This window comes from Fistularia commersonii, chromosome 20 (genome assembly GCF_037954325.1).
Source record: "Fistularia commersonii isolate RoL2024-O1a breed Wild chromosome 20, RoL_Fcom_v1.0, whole genome shotgun sequence".
Lineage (NCBI taxonomy): Eukaryota > Metazoa > Chordata > Actinopteri > Syngnathiformes > Fistulariidae > Fistularia > Fistularia commersonii.
The window spans coordinates 7,973,545-7,996,903 of record NC_141303.1 but is presented as its reverse complement, the minus strand read 5'-3'; the positions used below and the strand labels follow the sequence as shown (position 1 = coordinate 7,996,903).

General features: G+C 38.4%; 3 protein-coding genes across 3 annotated transcripts; 1 reads left to right on the top strand and 2 right to left on the bottom strand.

Annotated features, from left to right (window-relative positions):
- Nucleotides 1–75: 75 nt before the first annotated feature.
- On the bottom strand, nt 76–8,026 carry kif25 (kinesin family member 25). Its single transcript, XM_086167197.1, has 15 exons — nt 7,768–8,026; nt 7,558–7,623; nt 6,610–6,726; nt 6,122–6,263; nt 5,232–5,335; nt 5,064–5,143; nt 4,931–4,970; nt 4,792–4,859; nt 4,645–4,719; nt 4,033–4,179; nt 3,267–3,443; nt 2,629–2,783; nt 2,291–2,536; nt 1,208–1,363; nt 76–1,114 (listed from the first exon to the last, which is right to left on the bottom strand). Exons 1-15 carry the CDS (start codon nt 7,834–7,836, stop codon nt 963–965), a joined length of 1,794 nt encoding a protein of 597 aa, XP_086023323.1. The 5' UTR covers nt 7,837–8,026; the 3' UTR covers nt 76–962.
- A 185-nt stretch (nt 8,027–8,211) lies between these two features.
- ccdc167 (coiled-coil domain containing 167) lies at nt 8,212–10,068 on the top strand. The gene is made up of 4 exons (XM_086167253.1): nt 8,212–8,348; nt 8,526–8,620; nt 8,700–8,752; nt 9,053–10,068. The coding sequence occupies exons 1-4, from the start codon at nt 8,298–8,300 to the stop codon at nt 9,169–9,171; spliced, it is 318 nt and encodes a 105-aa protein (XP_086023379.1). The 5' UTR covers nt 8,212–8,297; the 3' UTR covers nt 9,172–10,068.
- Nucleotides 10,069–19,137: 9,069 nt separating this feature from the next.
- On the bottom strand, nt 19,138–21,356 carry gpr6 (G protein-coupled receptor 6). The gene is made up of 2 exons (XM_086167193.1): nt 21,082–21,356; nt 19,138–20,514 (listed from the first exon to the last, which is right to left on the bottom strand). The coding sequence occupies exon 2, from the start codon at nt 20,489–20,491 to the stop codon at nt 19,484–19,486; it is 1,008 nt and encodes a 335-aa protein (XP_086023319.1). The 5' UTR covers nt 20,492–20,514; nt 21,082–21,356; the 3' UTR covers nt 19,138–19,483.
- Nucleotides 21,357–23,359: the final 2,003 nt, after the last annotated feature.

Below are 23,359 nucleotides of genomic sequence, written 5' to 3'. Positions count from 1 at the left end.
AAAACTATCTTGCGTCCAATATCTCAGTATTCATTGAGAGCTTAATTTGCATACTATTATTCTGTATACTTCCAAAAACATTAACGCTAGAATACATGTTTAGGACATATATATTTGTCTCATTGGTTGGAGACTAACCAACATTGCTTTGTAAATCATTTCAAATTTCCCCTACCTTCATATTGCCATTACTACTAATACTACGGTACTTACTAGTTCTTAATCAAAAGATGATTAAGAAATTATCTAAATACTTGGATAACTAATTAACTAAAACTGTGTAAAATTCAGCAAGAGGTTAGCCAGTAAGCAAGGAATTTCAAATTACATGAAAACAAATCAGAAATTATCAAAATTTTGAACAATAATTTTCTAATCTTTAAAATTATAAATTGAAAATCTGCCCAGTGACACAATGTCAGATTTATCTTATTTCAAGGATTATGAAACACTGATATCATCCCCATATCATCTATATTTTTATTGTAGGAGTTTCCCCATCACAACAAGCAGTATCTATATTGAAATTTGGTCTCATGCTAATATTTTAAATCCCTCAAAAAGTCTCTGCAAGAGTTGATTAGCAGTGTTTTAGGATAGATTGTTTGGATGCAGCACAAATCCAGCTATAGTGAAATATTATTACAATCAGATCCATCTCTAATTAAATTTGCTTGATACCACATTATTGGTTAGCAGTAAAGTTTCAGTGGCAAAGCTTTCAAATGTGTGTTTGTATGAAAACAGGAATCCTTACACAAATGTGCGAGTGGGCCAGGTAATTAAATACGACATATTAAATGTTGTGAGATCTTATCTTACTGTTAAGGTTGTAAAATATTGGATTTTTCGGCCATACCGTACTCAGTTGACCAGCAGCTGCAATCCCTTCCTAATATCTGCCCTTGTTTTGACTTAAACCAGGTCTGACATTGCCACCGACAGTTTCTTTCAGTCCATCTTCATTTTACTTTCAGAGTGTTATTCTTCTTTCGGGGGGGATCCTTTTGGACCTGGCGAGCACGCATCCCAAAGCCTAGAGTTTGAACTGACTCTGTGATGAAGCGCTGCGTCGGAGACACACACAGCATCACTAACAGCTTTGCATCACCACCTGGTGGATGAAACAGGAGAATTTGCATCTTAACGGTTGTCAGTAAAGTTCATTTCCATTTTGGAGCTGTTGATGTGTGTATCAATGTTTCACCTATGGCATCCTGTAGTAGGTGAGTGAGCTTGCTGTTTCTGTACGGCACATGCGGCCTTTGTTCAGCCAGAGCACCCAGGACATCGGACAGAGCAGAAAGACTGCGGTTGATACAGGAAACTTCCCACAGACCAGCTCCTGACACTCCAGACATACCTGAGACACAGAGTATCAGCTATATATTATAATGTCTGAAGCTTATTTGCTTGAACCTTGGAATTTCTCTCACACACAGAGGGAAACTTATGGGCTCTTCATTCATGCAGCAGTCACAAAATAAACAGAAAATAAAGCCACAAATTTCCAAGAAGACTTTTGTAAAGGCACAGGAACAAAAATCAACCCTGAATATCCTGACATGAAATCATACAGTGCTTACATTTGAATTTTCTGTTGACATTTACATAGATAAACTTGATTTTGTCCACTAAGAGGAATCCTGAGGAACTCAGTATGGGCATTAAATAGTCATCATACAGTGATATATTTATGATGCAAACTTTTCATGTGATACTTGATATACTTTCTATCGTTTTTCTCAAGCTATTTGCTTGTTTTATTTTCTCAAAATATGAAGCTTTGTTTTTCGAAAACAGTGTGGTTACTCTCTAGAGAAGCTATTATAGATTTTATATATTATATCATATATCTATCTATCTTTCTATCCATATATATATACACACACACACACACATACATATATTCCTACATACATACATACATACATACATGCATACATAAACAAATATGCTATATATGCGGTGCAATATGCACATTACTTTGCACTCATACACTGTAATTTACATATTAGCACTGTTTTTGAATACTGCTAATGAGTTTTGTCATTATCTATGGCTCCTATCCATGGCAACAAACACATTCAAATGTCCCCTCAAACTATCCAGAAGAATTAACCTCTTAGAAAAGTGGCGGAAATCATCTCCATATTTATTTTTTTAGAATAGGATTCACCAAGAGAGTGAGACAGCCATTAGTCAGAAGGTTTTGATCACACAGGAAATATTTCTCGAACAGGCCCTGGAGCGAATGACATTTGAACTTGAAGGACTCCTCATATCTCACCAACACACTCGCTCCCAGCCAGGTCCACCAACTGCAGCTTGGTCTTGAAAGGAGCCTGCGAAATGCTGGATCGTGGAGAGAGGCAAGGGGAAAGAGAGGGGGATGGACAAGGTGAGGTGGCGGGGCTTGTTAAAAGCTCATCAGATGAGTGCCCAGCGGCAGGATTGGCACGACGACAGCGTGGGCTCCACCACTCTCTATGGGTGCCGTCTTGTCTGTTCTTCTTAGCACTTTGCAGCCTGCGGGCTGAAGGACAGAGTAACAAGATGTTTTTGTTACTAAATTGGAAAGAATAAAAAGACGAAAATTGCATGTGAATGACATGAACCCGATCTCACCGAGCACCAGGGCATTGGGGCTCTTGGTAGAAATGTTGAGTGTGACAATGAGGTGAGAGCGTGAGGAGTCGGTGTGAACGAGTGTGGGGCAGTGAGCCCTGAGCTTCAATACACTGCCAACAATCTGCATCACCTCGGAGGCATCATGGACTGGCCTGAAACGCAAACAGATAGCACAAAAATAAGAATTTGTACACATCATATCAGTATTTTTACTTAGGACATATTCAATTATAAAGAATATATCCCCATATTGTGGCTCTCTTGATTAATGATTCACAAGGTCTACAAAAATAGGTACTTATTTGTAAAATGAGAGATAACATGTTTGTCGCTCAACAGAAAAGGGGATGTAATCGGATTATTTATGAGCCTAGGTCTGTTTAAATATTGGTCATTTGTAATGGTGTTTAATCTATAATTATAAGGCAATTTGACTGAGTTTTGCAATTTCAACTTGTGAATGAAATTATTGTTCAATACAATGTGTGCAACCAATCTAATAATTGGTCAATACATTAAATAATTTATTGCAAATAACTGAATTCAGGTTAATTTTCCTATCACAACATTCTCTGTTCATTAAAATATTAGAATGACATTTTTCACACAGGCCCATCAGCTTTGGCCTGACTCACTCATATGTGAGGGAGGGGACCTGACTGCTACCGGAGGAGGTGGTAATGACATCACAGCGCTGGCTCACAGTATTTCCTTGCTCATCTTTGGCCAGCAAGTCAAACACCTCGTTGTTGTACACCTCTATCACAGACACCTCCACTGTGTGACTCTCTGATGGCTTCTCAGATATAAGTCTGTGTCCCAGAGGAAACACACACAAATGAAGAAGAGGAGGTAAGAGACAAGGTCATACAGATATACCTATGTTAAGTTTGCAGAACACAGACAACAAGGTTAACAAAACAGAGGTAAGAATCAACAAGATCATTTTTCAGAAGTAAAATACAATTTTAAAATAATAGTAAATGGTTTAATTTTTGCAAATATTTCTTTGAGTGAAATCAGAAAAAATAACCTTAAAAACAGTAAATATTCATATGTAATGTTAAAAAAAAAAACAGTATCTAAATAAATAAATAAATAAATGAAATTAAGAAAATGTAAAATGATTTTGGAATCACACAATTTGAATCAATACTTAACCTGCAAATACTAAATATTATCATTATTATCATTATTATTATTTCTGTGTGCACTAATTACGAAAAGTATCTTCCGGGTGTAAGGGGATATAAACACAAACAAATCTGGAAGGGATCTTCACAGTTAAGATACAGGCAAATATTCCAGGAAAAACAAACCAGCTTGAAACACACAAGTATACAAACACATATCATAAATAATGGAACAGGCTGTGTCTTTAGTAAGTCTACGGTCTAAAACCTGAAGAGTTCTGTAGCAGCCTTGGGGATGACACCTGCTGCCTGCTGCATCATCCCGGGGTGCTTCTCCTCTAGCAGCTGTGACCCCATCATCGTGTGAGTCTTCCCACTTCCTGTCTGCCCATATGCCATGATACAGACATTATATCTTAAGGGAAGAGGCAAAATGATATTCAGCTGATGTTGACGGTGAGCTGAATTAGCAAAGAGAGATGTAACGATTTATTTATTTATATCTTTGTTGTATTTTTTTGTTTGTTTTTACTACAATTGCAATCTGATTTTGTTTTCTATTATATATTTTATCTGCATTAAAACTATCTCCTCACAAGGATTTGAGATGGGTGAATAATGAAATTAAGTCTAAAAAGCTAACTGAACAGAACCGATGCAGAATTGAAGTAAAAATGAACGAACAAACATAACAACACAAAGCATTTTCTAAGAATATCAGATGATTTATTATTTCACAAATTTCATATATATATATATATATATATATATATATATATATATATATATATATATATATATATATATATATATATATATATATGTAATGATTATTATTATTTTTTTCATATATGAATTTTTTGCTGGCCTTTGCACTCACCCATCTAACAAAGATGTGAGAAGCGGCTTGACTTCATCAAACACATTTTCCTGGGAATCCTCAGGCCCGTGCACCCTGGAACACAGCATCATCACAGTGAGTAAATATTAGACACAAATAAATTGGAATAACAGTGTTCCCTTTTACCTTTCAAACTCAAACATCTTATTCTGCACCGGTGAGCCGTTCTTTATGCAATTCACCATCACCATGTCCTCAAAAGAAAATGCAAAGAGAGAATAAGTGACGGTAGTCGAGCAGGTCGAAAATAGTATATGAAACTTACATCACTGACGGCAAAGACAACTTGGTCTGACGGGGCAGGCCTGAAAACAGTGAGACCCAGATTTTTTTTTCTGATCATCTCCACCTTTTCATGTATGGAGAAAATATATATCTACATTTACATTTTCACCCACCCTGAGCAGGAGGACAGTACATGGTCAAAATCTAAAACAGGGCGAATTCTGCAATGAACTCTAATGTTCCCTTTCGCTTCCTGCAAGAAAAAAAAAAAGAAAGGGCACCACATTGCACTTGATAATCACACAGGTGATCAGCTCCAGCAGCAAAGTATTTTCCCTCACCACAAGTCTGTTGTGAAGTTCTGTCCTCCTATGCCTTTCTGCTTTGAACCGCTCCTGCTCCTCCGCCAGAGAGTGCTCCAGAGCCTCCACACGAGCCTGCAGGTCTAGGCAGAGAAAACAATGGACAATTTTTAATCATATACCTATTGATGTAGATTCACAGCAGCAAATCGATTTTTGAAATAAAAAAGCTTCTCACATACACCTCTCAATATGAAGTGACTCTTTTCTGGTTCTTATGTGATTTTTTGTAATTTTGTAGTTAATTTCTTGCTGATTTACAATTTTTCCTCGTAAACAATGGTAATTTGAGGCTATTTTAATGGAATCCATTTCTATTCTTGTCTCTTGCCTTAGTGCATATGCCTTCGGCCATTCAAATGAAACCTAAAATCTATCTGAGCTCAACAGTTTGATTTAACACAATCAAACAAAAAAGGAATATTCAAATGGCTCACAGAACAGTTTAAGTCTGCCAAAATTAAAGACTACTGTCCGCTATGAGATGAAAGGTTAAATTAATTACTCCCTGTACTTTCTGTTGTTGACAGTGAATAATTTTTTTAATCAGTTGCATCTGATGCAGTTAAGCAAGTATTCAAGCAACATTCAAATAGTTCTCCTCAACTACCTTCTTCTCTGGTTAGAAACATTTAACAATATCAGTTCACACAGAACTGCAGTCACTGGCTGACTTGAGTACCAGAGCAGAATGGGCAGGTCAACCCTAAGGACATGCATGTTTGTTAAGGGGGAGCGAAGGTGTGAGAGGATTTACGCCAACACATATATTGTAACTTATATAACCTAGCACATACCTGTGTGTCAGAGGGAGGATGAAAAAATGTGAAAATGTGAAATGAATCAGATCCATGAATAGAATTACTTACTCTGAACCTCATCTCCATGGCGAACCTTCATGGAGGAGCTTACTTGTTCTACCTTCTCTAGCAGCCGCTTACTCTGCTCCTCCAGCTCAGTGGCAACACTGACATAGACGGCGAAAACCTCACTGAGGGACTGCTTCACAGCCTGCCACAAAATGAAATATGTGAATTATATGCGTTTACTGACTATTAATGTAGGCAAGATATTAAGTTCATTGAACATTTTTCCCTTTTTAATGTATATGTATATATATATATATTTTCATCTTCAGAGGTATAGCAACAAAAAGGCTCAAATATCAACCCCAAACTAAGGTCAGGAATCTCTAACAACCCCAAAACCCTAAATGTTAGGTGAGAGAAGGTCTTTCAGGAGGGAAACTTAAAAAGGGGAGAATTTATAAGCACTGTATTTCTAACCTTTCTGACACCACACACAAATCATTTACATCACCACCTTCATTATAGCCTCATCCTCCCTGCATATATACCTGGACCTCAGAGAGGAGTTTAGCAATGGTTGAACGGCTTATCTTCCTCTCCTGGTGCTTGTGATAGGTCAGGACCTTCGTCTCATCTTCATGGTCCCGACGTAGTTTGCCCAAACACTTACAAGAGAATCAGCAAAATGATTCTGCATCACTGACAGTCCCCAAACTGTCATTGTTAATCACATTGTTAAATTCATGTCAAACAGCCTGCAGAATGGCAGGATAAGCACTACTATTAATGAAAAGTTTTTGATCTAAATATGAAATATGGTATACCAATAACAATTGGTGCAAAACTTTTCCACACTCAAAATAGTGAAAACTAAATCATGCATGGCTTTGGGTATCTTGAGAGACAAACCAGTCTATGTTAGTATATGGTTACCAAAATGCAAGACATTTTAGGGTAATTTATTGCCAGGCATCTATTAAATGTACAGCTGTAAGGATATTTGTCTTTTGTGAGTAGATTTGTGAATTTGGATCAGACAGCTCCCAGGATAGTAGCTCTGATAATGGAGGCTAACTGATAATGGTATTATAAAGTCAGTTTTCTTTGTGACCTGGAGGCTTCAGGTTTCCACACCACAGTTATATCTGCCAAATATCATACCAGAATTTGCTTAAAATAATGTGTAGCAAATCAGGCTTATAGCCTCATCTTGTAAAATCAGTTTTCCATGAATGTAAAAAGGCTTTTGTGGTTTCAAAAGCTGCATGAACATCATTTGTCACACTGAAACACTGCAATTCAGTGCTCTACTTTGAGTTTAATGTCTCCAGTAAATCAAGAACTGGTCAGCATGCGGTGAAAACTATCTGAATTTAAGCCAAGGGTCTTAAGGCCAAGGAAAGCTGGTGTGAAATAACATGGAATAAATCAGGATTTTCATCTTTGGACCTAAGCCTGAGAGCGAAAGGGCTAATGAATGACACAAATCCTCTTACCTCTGCAAGCCTTAGGTGAAGAATGGCATTCTCTGTCTCCAACTCCAGTATTCGCTCCTCTTTACTCTGAAACAAAAAAAAAAAATGCTGTTTAACAAATTATGAATGCATCCTCTGATCACCATGTTACAAGTAGTCAATCAGTGACTCATTTATACTGCACATTCCTGCACAGCGTGTCCCTGCTATAATGACAAGATCAACACTTACGCGTAGTTTGTGTTCCAACAGATGGACCTGATGGGCAAACATTTGGTCTCGGTTTATAAAGAGAGGCATTTTCTCTCAGATATAAAACCGGTAAAGAGGCAGAGGAGTGAGCTGCGGCGTCGTCTCCCTCTGAAGATGACCGAATCTTGTCAAGTCAAATAATCCGATTAGAAACTACTAACAACAGACGCGAGAGGATGACAGCCTGCTGTCCGCGAGATAAAATGTGCACTACATCTTTGTCGTGGACATTTTTAGAGTGTTGTTTTTTCTTTTATCTTTTTTTTTTTTTTTTTTTTACAAAAGTCCAATCTCGTCACTTTAATTTCGGCCATTAAACCCCTCTGCCAACTGTTGCTGGACTGTTTAAAGCAGCGTGTGTCAGTACATTATTCGACCGCTAAGAGGCAGAAAAGTACTGTTAAATGTATTTCAAACGACGAAGAAGAGCTAATGGCTAAACACTTCCGTGAAGTCACCATTGAGTGCTCGTCTGTTGTCTTTCCATTTACTGTAGACATGAGTTGAAAATGGCTAAATCAAAAGATAAACGTCGAGAAAAAATCAGCGTCGCCACAGAGGTGAGACTTTCGTCTACGTGATTTCCCTTGTAAGATTGTTAGCATCATAGTTTTATAGCTCCTCACGATGTTTGATGTTATTTCAAATATTAGCTCCAAACACGGGCCCATTTGGTGCCATATAGTCTCTTTCTCACTCATTTTTACACACATTTAGTTAAATTGTAACCGTTTCAGATTGACCGCTTGGAGGAGCGGCGGGCGCGTTGCCAGGACAACTTGGAGAGGTCAGAGTTTAGGAGTCGGAAGGAGAAGCTGTCCGAGAAGGAGCGGTGAGGACTGATGTCTCTTCTACCTGATAAAACCCACCGTTGAAAAGCCCGTGACTGTTTTTGTGTTTCTGCTCCACAGGCAGGAACTCGATAATGAAATTGAAATTATGAACGAACGGATTCGAAAATTGGGTCTGTAATTGTTCATTTCACCCTATAAGTTGTTTCATTTTTAAGAGTTTTCCCTGTAATATGTAAAGTGACTGTCCCTAACCATCTGTTTGCCCCCTATATGACAGTTAAATATCACAAAAGCCCCTTAAATTATTGAAGTCAAAAAAGTACTTCCTGCAAAGTTATCCTATAAACATATTTATAAAATGTGAATCTCAAAAGTCAGGAAAAATTATATGCAAGGCCACATCCGGTTCATGATGCCAACCCTGTCATATCATTTTGTTGTGCTAATCTACATTTGTTACCCACATTTAGACATGGAGCTGCAGTTGTTGAGAGGAGAGAACCGGAAGAACATGTTGTTGTCAGTCGCCCTGCTGGGTGTCAGCGCTCTCTTCTATTACATCTTTCTCTACCATGAGGAGAACTCATGATGTCTAAGAGAGACGTCCGAACAGAGGACATGTTATCACATCCAGGACTTTGTGCTTGCAGCTGTGAAACCTGTGTGTGCAGCTCACATACCCAAGTTAGCCTCCAGATGGCGTCTATGTCATTCATAAGATCTCTATCTGTGGGTATGTCATGAAAACAAGACCGCAAACTTGGTTTTTAAAAAAAAAGTCTCATGGTCTTCTTATCACTAATTTTTCCTGATGCCTGTTGATTGTCCAGTTTGGATTGTTTTGCTTAAATACTGAATGCTGGGGGGGGATCTTACTATCATTCAGTGTCTTACAATCCCTCACCAATACACTGTTGTCTGACAACTGATTCTGTCATCAGTCATACAGCTATTTTTTTACCGTAAGACTATATTTTGTTAACTGAGCGAATGTATCCTTCACTCTTTTGTGTAAAGGTTCAACAGTGAAATTACCTACATGAAAAAGAATGTATACATGCCTTTTTTCAAATGCATCTTGTATTATCGCTTTATTTTATACATGATGTTTGAAAGTGCCAGATAAAGTGCCAATTTGCATTTCTGGTAAAATGTGAATAACCGCATGTCATGTTTGAATTAAATTGGTTTAAACATCCATTTGTTTTCATTTTAGTAAGAGAGAACTTGAGCCTATCTTTATTTATTTTTTTTATGAAGCTAGTAATAGCCATGAGTAGGTAGATGTGATTCAATCATGGATAGCTGTCATTAAATACAGCAATGGAAAAAAAAACAACATAACTGACCTATTTATCAAGTTTTTGATATTCCAATATGTTTAAGAACATTTGTGTTGAACTAGTTTAGGTCTGGCGATGTGACACGACACACACACACACACACATATACATACACATACACACACGTCAAACGTCACACTGCACAACCCGAACAGATAAGAAACTTGTGTCACACAGCACAGTCCAATCTATTTTACACCAGACGTGAGCAGGCTTTTTTTTATATGCATGGTTTTGTCATTCTAAGACAGTCATCAGTATTTGTTCAGTCATTTTTGGTACTTTCTCTGCCTTATAGGCGTTTAAGTTTGACTAAGCTATATTTTTGTGACAGACAATGCCTTGTTTGGGAACAATATAAGAGAAACAATGCGATGCACTGAGAATTAAGATATGACTATACTGTTTAGTAGTGAATTATTGCTTGTGAGCTGCTCCTCCTACACGCTGCATTATCACAGATGCAGGCCACGGCACTCCTACACACACTCTCATTCCCTGATAAATCAAGTGTAAACAAGCCCATTATGCAACACCTCTGTAGGAATTAAAGTATCTGAATATGCTTTTTTTCATTTTTGCTATGTGCATATGAAGATCTTACTTTAATTGAATGATTGACTGAATCCTGAAAGGGAAAAATAATATCTAGAAAAACATAGAATATAAGAAAGTATATAAATATATATATATCATTTTAAAAATGATATTTGGTGACATTTGAAAATGAATAGTTTTGTGTACCAAATTTACTATATGATAATATGTATGTGTAAAAATATATTTCAAAGGAAGCATAATGAATAAAAACATACATTGTTATTCAATATAAATTGGTTATTTCATTACCATTTTCTCCTTAAACACTAGTTGTGGTCCAGAATGTGGTCAGATGGTGACCTTGTGTTTTCGGTTTCACATTTCATGACCCAGAGTACTAAGTGACGGAAGTGTCTACCTCAAAACACCAAAAATATATTGTAGAAAAGGCTTGTCTGTACAGCAAAATGGCAAATGTCACTATGAATTGCCAGGGACATTAAGGGGCCGGGTTCTTGAGCTCTGAAGGTGGAGGTTTAATTTGGTCAAATGTCATTATGTAAGGTTTGCGTGTGGTTTTAGTCTTTCCTTGCTGCTACTTTGGGACATGTCACTTCACAGTTGTAGGACATCACTAAACAGTTACTTAAGAAGTTTGACCATATCAATACTAACAGATATTTGAGCCGTTCACTTGATGTCTGAAAAATAGAGATGTGCCAGTGTTAGTTGCTTAAGTGGATGGATGGGACAACGTATTAAATTCATCATCAAAATAGTGCAACTGAGAACTTTGTTAAAACATAATTAAGCTTGAACCTGAATTTTATAATTTTACGGCTGACTGTCAACTAAAAATAGCTTGACATCATATCTTTCAAATGTCATAGTCTGTGGTTTAGGGTTTTTTTTTTACCACATGCTAAGATATATAACAATCTTAGCCTCAGTGAACCTGCATTTTGTGACTTCTATCAACAAAGGCCACTACTGCTCAGCTACAGCTCATGCTGTCACTGTGACGATCACCTTACATAAGAGGAAACCTTGATGTAAGTTTTTCTGTAAATCTAACCGTCGCTCTACATAATTGGTTTGGATGTGATGAGAAAAAAATAGGCTTCTTTCTACAATATATTCAATTAGATAAATCCAAAACATGGGATAGTGTCATGCACCATAACTTCTCAGTATATTAACTTGGTTTAAAAGCAGAAAAAAGGGCAGATATTTGAGGCCTTTATATTGCAGTGGATCACACTTTTAAATCTGAATTGGAGTCAGACTCATCCAGACCACATAATGATAGAGATCTTATTCATCTGAGTCTCATGACGCGAGCTGTCAGGTCATGAAAGATGAACGTTCTCCCTCTCTCTGGTTTGAGATGATTGAAAGAGAGTGAGAGAGAAGAATATTGGATCAGAGGAACTGAGCTGATACCTGGAGATGAGGCTAAATGGAGGTGAGGCAGTAATGGGAGGCTGGGCCTGTAGAGACAGTCGACAACATGTGTAGAAGCCACATCACAATAATACATTTAGCCACAGCTTTTTGATCTAGGTTGTCAACCTCCTTATTTTACACAGGTCAAATTGACATTTCATGCATCTTACTTCTTGCCTTTACTGTATAAATGAACCTGCAAGAGCCAAGAGTCTTTGACATATTTCAATAATTGATATGATGTTTTGGTCAGATTGACCCAGTAGCAGAAATGGGGTCTAAATGGGTATAAAATGCTTGCTTGATTTTTGGTTTGCAGCTTCCTATTATTATTTTCCAAGAAATTCTCACCGGACAAGCACAAACATTCACACATGGTGACTCATAACAGGAAAGCCTCTCTGTCAACTGTCATGACATTTCCCTTTACTAGCGAGTCACCTATAGTGTGCCAGGGCCAATCAGAATGACCAGGTGTCTGTCCAGGTACAGATAACCACCTGGTGCCCCTCCCCTTACTCAGCCGACGTTACACAGCCATATTAAACTCAGGGAAACCGATAAAGAAATTTATTCTCAGGCTGGCCATTTTTCCAACCTTTGGTTCACCATGTCTCCTTGTGTATGTAGCATCTATTTGACGCTCCTCAGGCATCTAATAGGCACTTTTATTTTCCGAACAACCATAGCTATCAGATTGTGAACCCTGCAATGAAGTCACACTAATGAATAATTGTTAGCCATATTCATGTTATCATTCAAGTCCATGGGAAAGATAAAAATTCAAGTAAACAGCCCTGAAGAATATTGCGTTTTTCTTTTTACTTTTTTCTGTAAAAACTTTTCCATTTTATCCATGAAAACCATTTCCGCCTGAAGACGGCCAGTGCAACCATGGTTTAATGGCCAGTATTGACGCATTTCACTTTATAGCTGTTATACATGTGAGCACCACCTTACAGATGTCAATGTGACACCCAGACAAGGAAAAGCACATCTATTACCATATATGAATAGAGTAATTATATAAACCGACAACATTTCACGGCTGGGTCTTTAAATACAAGGAATAAGGATATGGTGGGATCATAGAACAACATTTGACTTTTCTGCAAAATATAATATAGTTTGTGCCTTTCACCGCTGAAAAAAATTTAAACCAACATATTACAGTGTCATATCTTCAACTTGATTAATTAAAATGATATACATTCAGCACAAGCTGTGCAATACTTTATTATTAAAGATTGAAGAAGGAAAACAAAGGGAAGTAAAAAGGATGCTTATGTAAACGGATCATGCATCTTATAGATCTTATCATTTCAGTGGCCCTTTTCACAGATTTTGCAAAAGGAATTAACTGCCTTATTTGCCTTCCTTTTTTTGCAAAAAGGAAGGCATACATTCGATTGAATGAAATGTCTAAACCATTTTTTTGAATGAGGTTAAGAATTTCTGTATTTGTATGCCTGCATGTACCCCTTGAACAGGAGGACACACTGCCCTATTTGTTGTGTAATTCAACTTCTAAAGGGTCCCTAATGAGGTAGCAACAGTACAAAGCTCGAGCCTCAAATGAGGTATTGCAGTCCACACCACTTAGACTTGTAGTGGTTTGAAAAGCACGTCTGACCCACAAACAAACCATGTCACAATGTTTTTCTAAGAAGTCAAAGGGACAGCAGTTAATGTCCCCTACACTAGCTTTAGAACACTTGTTTTTCTCTTTCACAGAGAGCTTCACACAGCCTTCATATGGCGTACATCACACCAGCAGCACAGAGGCATCACGTGAACACCCACCAACAATCTGGTATGTTACATATGACAAATCATGGCACCAGCCAGGGTACTCAAATATATATTCAGTCAGCGCAATCTACTGCTTCTAAAGACAATGTGCTGCCTTATTTTTCCAGAGGAGGTTTGCACCCCACCTGAAATTAACTTTGCCTTCACTTCATTACGATTCTTCATTCACAACGGATGATATAGTTTATAGGGTCTGGAATATATGTCCTTGAAGGGATCACAAATCTCGTCAATAAAGGAAATACCTGTTAAATGCATACACAAGTTTTCTGAGCTATCCTGACTTCCATTTTTTATAGAAATGTTACTGAAATGTAAATCCTAAATGTACATACATATTGCACATAGTCTTTCTTTAATCCCAGAACTGTCACCTCCAGGCTCTGTGATGAAACCTTACATCAGATCCAATATGCTTCTACAGGATTTTAGAATTTATAAAGCATAGCCGATAGTTTGCCACTGGGAAATGTAAATTACCTACTTTAGCCAGCACAGTATGCTGGAATTGGCATATTTCAGGTCCATATTTCAAGATAAGGTGCCTCAGTAAGCATTCCGCATGGATTCAGTGTTTGACCAGAGGAAAGGCACATGAGTGGCAAGTGTGTGTGTGTGCGAGTGTGTTGAACATGTGCGTGTGTTCCTGTAATTGCACACAATTTTCATGTCATCCAACAACAGACACCAAAGCCATTATTAATCATTACCATTTCAATATCTCTCATCCTCTGATATCAGTTATTTACTGTATCTCGTCCTCTGATATCGGAAATTTGTAGGTTCAACAACATTCCAGTAACATCACTTTTATATGAATACGAAATGACATCCCAGGAGGGAGGGAAAATCAGCTATTTGTATGATTACACAATCAATAACACCAAAGCCTTTTCCATAGAGCAAATGGATAACTCAGTAATAATAATGTTCCTATGGAGAGCATTTGATACACCGCTATAATTAATATTATTAATGAGGGAGTCATTCGACTGTGTACTTTGGTAATTGCCTTGAGAGCTGCTGAGGTCTGCGCTGATCAAACATTACATAATTCAAACACTGCTACCAGCTTCTATTTAGACTAATGGATGTAATATCAGCGTGACAGGCTGATGGCAAATTTCAGTGTAGTTAATACTAACCTCAACAATAATAAAAAGCCCATTTTCACTGTGAGTGAGAATAACTCAGCCGATAAATAAGTATGCATCAGTAACTGTGATAAATAGCTGAAAATAGATGCAACCGTAATCAAGCTCAGGTACCAAAAAAATCTGAAGGTGGGAAAATTTGCAAAATTGGAATAATTTCTTGCGACCACAAGGATGATCAAATAAGTGCAAGAGGGGATGTCGTGTCTAAATATTAAGAGTCAGTGAAGGGACGCCTAAAGCTTTCATTTAAAGTCCAACTGTTGCTGAAAGAACCTGATCGGATAGATGTCTGAGAAAATGAGCCTACTGCAAATTTGATCTATACCCTGTACATATATATATATGTGTGTGTGTGTGTGTGTGTGTGTGTGTGTGTGTGTGTGTGTGTGTGTGTGTGTGTGTATGTATATATATATATAGAAATACATTCAACAGATAAAAAAAGTTTTTTAACATTTTCATAGTACTTTTGAGGATTATCTGTTTGCATTCTGAAGTAAAAAATAGAAATTAAAAATAACCACCTTTTGCAATGTTAAGCTTCATAACAATCAATCAAAATCAAGCGTGCCTTATTTTGAATATAACATAATTTAAAACAAACAAAAAAGGAAAAAAAATCATGTCGTCCTATCACCAAGGCCTAATCATTTTTGAACATCACATTTTGGTGCTTCCATGACTTACTAATGTGACAAGCGAAACAAATTCCATTTCCTTAGATTATTGTTTTCTAAACAAAATGAACTCATCAAGCAGCCTGGTACAGTCAGTCAGAAAGAACATTTGAGAAGATTTGTTCATTTGAGTGGCACAAAGCTACGATTCAAAAAGTGAACTATTCAATCAGCGAGTGAGTTATCATAACAGACTCTTGTGGATAATATTACTTCTACTACTACTACTACTACTACTTCTACTACTAGTAATTATAATGATAGTAATTATTTTTATGTTATTACTATCATAACAATAACAATAACCAGTATGCTACATCAGTTGTGTACTTATCTTAAAATGAAATGCTAAAAAATTGGCCATTCATATCAAGTCATTTGTAAAATATCACCATAGTTCAACTGTGACATCCTTCATGTTCAGTCATTTCTGTGCTGCAGGGACCATCAGTCTGGACCTTCTGTTGCATTAATGTTAGTGCAGCTGGTATTATTTTCCCCAACAAATCAAGCTGTCTTTAATTCTGTTTTCACTCTGTTTTCCATTATGGTCCTGCATTTTTTTGAAAATTATTGTCTCTGAAGCCTGCACAGAATCCAAAATTAGATGTGAATCAATTAAACTGCTTGCTAATGTACCTACTGTATATCTATTTGTTGGTTTGATATACAATGCTCTATGACTTTGCTGAGTTGTGGTGTATAAAATGTTAACAGTAGAGTGTTCCCCCACAGGTTATATTCATGGGCTATGTACACATCAAGTGGATGTGTGTGTGTTGGTGGCTGTGCAAAAGCAACATCTGCTGAGGTAGGAGAAAAACAAGATGAACAAACAAGTCGTGCACTAACTAGTCAAAGACCTCAGCAGTCCATTAGTAACCTCCATGATCCCTCACCTTTCCCCTACTATGTGATCACCCTCAAACTGAGTGATTATTGCAGTTGTTAGTCCACATGGAAAGCACTTGGCAGTTTTTTTGCTGATAAAATATTATCAAATGCCAAAAAGCATCAGAAATGAAACAGTAAAGGCTAAAACCTTATCTAAAGGATGCGCATATCATTTTTGACAGAAATAACAAGACTCAAGCACATGGTGACTAAATTCAACCTTATGATATGTGTTGGCAAATAAGAATTACAACACTAACCTGTGCATCTGAAAAACAAAACTCATTCACATAGGTTTTTTTTTCCATTACTATGTTCATCAGAAGTTTTAATAGCAATCTTTGGTAATTAGAGAATCACTCATTTGGGGAATTGTTTACCATATTATGAGGGAGACTCATTCTGTTAACTGGTCACCTGGAGGATATAATGATATTTATGTTATACATATATCCGACATGTATGTCGCGAGAGTTGTTATGGCTATCTTTACCTGAATCTAAATAGAAAAATACTCTGCCGATGGTTCTAGGTAAGTAACGTACTGATAAAAATGGGGCCATCATCACAAATATTTAATCTCCTTTAATATCTTAAGGAGTACAAGTCTAATGTCCCTTCTTCATTACCACCACTGCGGGCTGAAGTTGTGCTGAGTGGCAACCAGGTGCCATGTTGGAGCTTTGTGAATGTGATCATGACATTTTTGAAAAAGAGAGGAAAACATTCGGAGGATGTGAGGAAGACAATACAGTCAGTCCTATTAAATACTTTTGTGGATATGCTCTCTTACATCCTGCACATTATGTGATTGCTTTTTACCCAAGGTGAACATGTCATAAGCATTCAATTGAGCTGTTAGCTTCAGTCATTGCATAATCATACCACCAAAGCAATGCCAAGACAGTACACAGAGCCCATGTACAAAGTGACTCACCAACATGATTGTAAATGATGGATATCGAACACAGCACAGTGTGCACTGTTACATGTGCACTGAAAGAAGGAACAAAATAAAAAGTCTCATAAGACTGCTTCAAGAAGGTTGTCCCAGAATCCTTAAATTTTAAATCAAACTCTTCAATTACATGGAAAAAGAAGGGTATCTGATGACTTTCACTCCCTCTCACCAAAAGAATCACAATCCTATTGGTCAGTAATATGACGTGGGATTAAATAAATGATTGCAAAATTGCCCTTTTTATGGCCTGTTGTGTTTGTTTTCCTCCACGTGTGTGATTACTCTCACCTGCTCCTCACCATGCCATAGAGGTTACAGAAGGCAGAAGGAGACCTCCCTTTCTGCCCTCCGGCTGGTGATGTTAAGAGTATGAGAACATCCTCGCCCTTTTTTACTGCCACTGAAGTCACGCTGGCATTGCTCTGCTGTTAGGGTACAGATTAATTTGCCAAACCGTTTAACCAGTAATTATAAATTCATTGAATTTATGGATGGGTTTCTTATTTTGTTGAACAAACGGAGACAAAGTTGCTTTTATGTCACTCAACTCTTATCCTTATATAACGGTGGGGGTCTTACCTCCCACCAGACCAACGTGTTTTCCTTCTGCTTCCATCCCCCTGTGTCTAGAAGGAAAAGCTTTCAAATAGTTTTCCACATTATATACTTTATTTTCATTGTCATATAAGTGATTTGTAATAAGGGGGAGACTTATGATTGTTTCAATTTCAATGAATGGGTCTTTTATTTGAATAGCTAGCAATTCATTTCTAAATGGACAACTATCAATCAAAGCAAGGCAGCAACTCGTTTAGCGTGTAAAATATAGAAATATAATGCAGTAATTGTATTGATATTGTAAGAATTTCGCCAATAAAGATTTGTTGAAGGAGAATCTTTTAGTGTCTGCCAGTGCCCTTTACCGTGACAGAATCTCAGGCACAGTGTGGGACCCAGAACCAAGTCCTTTTAAAATATTCTAGAACATGGAGGGCTGCATGTGATTCAGTCTTTAAAGCTCAGCCAACGGGGAAAGCAGGTTTATCGTCTCGTCTGGTTCAGTCACGCAGTATGACACGTGCCCTCCACTCATTTACTGAATAATCATTGTCGATGTTTGCAAGATAAAGTGATATAACGTGCCACATTACCAATCCTGAGATTTCACAGTGTGCAACATCATATCTTATCATTGCAACCATAAGCCAAGGACATTAACTGCTCTGAGTGATAGTCAAATTCCTAATTAAATCTTTTATAGTCAACACAGTCAAGACTCTTTTTTTATTTGCAATGAAATATTTGGTTTACAACACCTGCTCATCCGGCTAAGGAGGGAATCAAAGCTCTACAGAGGCAGAGTGACGCGGCACATGTTTTAACACGTTTCTGGTATCTCAGTCTATCACGCTCTTTGTCAAGCACACTCTCACAGACTGAGCAAACAGGATTCAAATGTGTCTCGGTGTAAATGGTGGCTATTTTCCTTCGGAGAACTTTGCTTTCTCAATGTGCCATTAGGCTCTTTAAGCACTCCCACCTGCACTCCAGAGAATGAAGGCCTAAGCGATGTGAAATGGATGTCAGAAGGCACAAAGCTGCAACAGAGACACGTGACGGAGACACACCTGGATTGTATTCCTTTATTTCTCCCGTAGAAAATGTACATCAAAGACGATACAATACAAAATAGAAAATGGGAAACAGTACTCACAAGTTCTCACGTTTAAACACATCGAGGGCTATACAATACTGCTTTGGCATTTCCAAAAAAAACATTGAATAAAGTGCAAGTTTTTCCATCCTCTTCTCATATAAGTACATTCACAGGTTTGTTTTTGTCTTTTTCACAGACATTTCTTGTTCACAGCACTTTCTAAAAAACTCATCCTCAATTGTTTTGAGAAATATTAAAGTGCAGATATAGTATGAAACACATTTCTAGCGTCACGCCTCCCCTGCGTCAGTGAAGCGCACACTGTCAGCTGTAAGCAGATTGTCGATAGGTAGTTTCTCTTTTATTCTGCCTTTCGTATCTCACAGACGTTCACACTAAAGAGCCCTAGAGAGTTCAGACTTCGCTTGGTGACCTGGACCGATAGGCGCCGTTGGTCTGAAAGCAGCCACAGAGAAGCATATAGATGGAACGTTGAATCTCTGCGTTTCTGTAGGCGTAGATGATGGGGTTAATCATGGAGTTGTAGGTGGCTGGCAACAGAGTAGCATAGGTGTACACCGAAGGGTAGCCCCGTTCACCCACCAAACAGTAAATGGCAAAGGGAAGCCAACTTGCGCCAAATGTTCCCAAGATGATTGCCAAGGTGGAGACCCCTTTCTTGGTGGCTACATAATGAGACGTGGCAAAAAAGTGCTGCTGAAGGGCAATCTGGTGGGCATGGCGGCACACGATCTTGCAAATTTTGAAGTAGAGGGTGAGCATGAGCACGAAGATGACGAAGAACGCCGTGGCCAGGAGGGTGACATTGTTCCGGGTCAGAGGACGAACGATGCTGCAGGAAGCGGGTTCGTCCAGGCAATTCCAGCCCAGCACCGGCAGCAAGCCCAGGAACAGAGACACCCCCCAGGTCCCCAGCAGCATCAGATGCACGTACTGCAGCGTCTTCTCAGAGAAGTACGTCAGGGCATTGTAGAGGGAGAAGTAACGGTCTATTGTGATGGCCAAGAGGCTGATGATGGATGCTGTAAACGACGCCACCAGGAAACCTACGGTAATAAGGCTGATGGTCTCAGAGGAGATCACGTACTGAAACACAAAGTTCAGGATTAATCCCATGCCGGCCAGCAGATCTGCTGTTGCCAGGCTGCCAATCAGCACAAACATGGGAGTCCTTAGCGTTGGCGTGTAGAAGATAATTGCTACCACTATGGCATTTTCACAGGCGATGACGGTGCCAGACATGCAGAGCATAATGTCCCATGGGTTGATAGTAAAATCTAATGGAGCGGTGGAGAACTCCAGACTTGTGTTTTGCTCTGGGGAATCTGCCTCCATCCATGGGAGAACTTCTACTGCCACAGGAGTTGCAGAGGAGTCATTCACCACCAGAGATTCGTTCATATCTCCACAGTCTGTTCTGTGATCTGAGGAAAGAAAAGGTAAAAAAAAACAGTTGGCTTTAAAATGATTATGTGGTAATTATAGACAGATAGTATTTTGTTGCCAAGAAAAAGCTTTAACCATCCTGCAAACTCAACCTGCAACTGTTCAACCTTTCAACAGACAAGTCAAATATCCTAAAAATAAAGTTATCTATGAAGCACTGACTTGGTATATGATGAATACCAAGCTTTCTACAACCAACATCCTGTAATAAACTAAAATTAAGATACATTTTTTCCTTACAATGTCCAAACAGAGCAGTAACAAGACATGGCAGAGGAGCTGTCCATGGTGCTGAAAATACAGAAAACTCCACCACTGGGCTTAACTCTGTTTACATACCTTCACAATTGTTTAATCAATACATCATTATTTTCTCTCCAGACCAAATTCACACTTCCTGCACTTCTGTGTATTTCTGCATTTCTTATCGTAACCTTGAGTGCAATTATAAATCAAATTCAGGCCAAATTAGACACTTAACACCGGACATAAACGGACGGCTTTACATTCTCACTAGAAAGTAAGGTGCGGAGCAGACCACCTACCTCCTGGGCAAGTCGAACGAGCAGATCTTCGCGTAGAAATTGGAGACCCTCGTCCAAAGAGGGCGAAGACCAAGAAAAAAAAGAGCCAAAAAAGAAAAAAAAAAATAACCTCGTAAACTCTTTACACACACTTTCTGAACCCCCTCTCAAGTGAAGCCCTTGGTTTTGTGCTTCCCACGCATGGGACAGACACCCAGGGCGGAAGTGCTGCGAAGCATTGGCCGGTGTTCAGCTCGGCGAGGAAGCGATAACGAGGAAGAGGAGTTCGGAGCGACAACGGGAACTCACCGAGGGATTTAAAGCCAGGTGACGTCACGGAGAGGCGAGGGGGACAGAGAGAGAGAGAGAGAGAGAGAGAGGGAGAAAGATGGAGAGACAGAGGGAGGGGGGCGGGAGGGAGGGTGATTCTCCAATTTGGCATCAAAGATTCTGTTTGTTTTGAAGCCCTGTAACTCCTGAACTGGGGAGTGGTTATAAGTAACTTCACCAAGTATCTTTTAGAAAGATATTATAAAGCATCTTAATCCATTGGTACGTGACCAAGCGTGAACTCAGCTCTATTAGTGAAATCAAAATCTTTATGATAATTCCAATACATTGACAATTTCACAACCATGGATATTTACTAACAAAAAAAAATCATTTGATCCTGACATTTTATCACAGAACTTTGTTATTTTTCTTTTTCCTTCCTTTTTTGCAGTGCCCTGTCATTATTATTATCATTAATATTATTATTACTATTATTATTACTATCATTTGTTACTATCATTACATATCATTACGGCATCAACAATTTCCTTCGAGATAAATAAAATTGCTCTCATCTCATCTCATTTTCTTACTGATGCAAAGTATACACATCCTAGATGGAGTGAATCCTCTTGTTTGTTTTGATTTGTTTGCGTGTGTATTTATAATTCCAAAAAGACAGCTGTCATTGTTACCAGCATTATTAATCCAAAGTGATTTGATGCCAAGAATCAGCCTCCGAAATATCTTTATCTACCTTGCCATCAGGAGCAAGGACCCGTTAAACATTAGGTTGCCATAGCAACTACTACTGGAACAAGTAGTAGTTGCGGAGTAACAGGGGCCTGGTGTGGGTTGTTGACCTCTTCTGCAGAGTTCTTGGGTGCAGCTGAATCTGCGGGTATGTGTGTATTGATCTGTTTTGGGGCAGAACTCACCAAGGCGTTGTATATGGTTCAAAGTTTGAATCAGCTGTGAAGACCCCCTTTTCTGCTCAGTCGCTCCAGTTTGACCAAGATGGCTTCTTTAACTCCTCTCCGGTGTGCTTCATGCTGTCTTCTCTGAACAGAATGCAGACATTGTTATCGCCAAAGGAGATGCTCTGGTCCTTAAAGTGGAGGAGGACCGCTACATTTACCTAATATACTGTGATGTACTTACCCTTACTTATTACCTTGATCATTGCACACACACAATGTTTGCATTTGCTCTTCATAAAAGGCAGAAACTTTGAACGCCCCCCCACACACAAAAAAAAAGATCAGTTCAGATCTAATGCCATTCATAGTGAATACTGAAAGACATGCTCCACAGCTTTTTCATGTGAAAACTCACTTAACCCTGACTCAGTAATTCAAAGGGTTCATTGTTCCTTCCCACAAAGACTGGGGGTGGGAGACAATAGAGAAGAGCCTCATTTTGCCTCCTTGGACAAATCACAAGGTGCTTATAGCAGGTAAATCTAGATTGTTTTTGTGCCTTTTAACAGTCACTGGAGCTTTCAGTGACGCCTCTGATTTAATGCAAGCTACACATGCTCTGACCCTTAGTTTATATAGGCCAGTTTATACAGGCATTGATTGCAATTCCATTGTGTTTGAAACCTTTTTGATTCACGCAGGTATTGATCAGGGATCTTCCCTCTCCTTTCACTCGACCTCCCTCCTTCTCATATATTATTATTCTTATTACTACATCATTATCATTATTATTAGATGGGTTGTACAAAGACATAAAATATCAAAATAGGTTTGATTTTTTTCAATCTCTTTAAAACCACATTGTTTGTATAGTGGTTTCTAAACATGTTGTGAATATGTCTCTGACTTAAATGATTAAACATGGAATAATAATGGACAAAATGTTGAGAAACAAGGGGCTGGAAAAAGAGAAAGCAGCATAGTAATATGGTAACCAGTGTTGGTATCTAGGCAACAGCTGTTTGGCCACCTGGTTTAGAGGACAGTGGGATGGAAAGGGCCTGTGTTCGTACATGAGCTAAGAGGCCACATGAAGCGACAAGTGA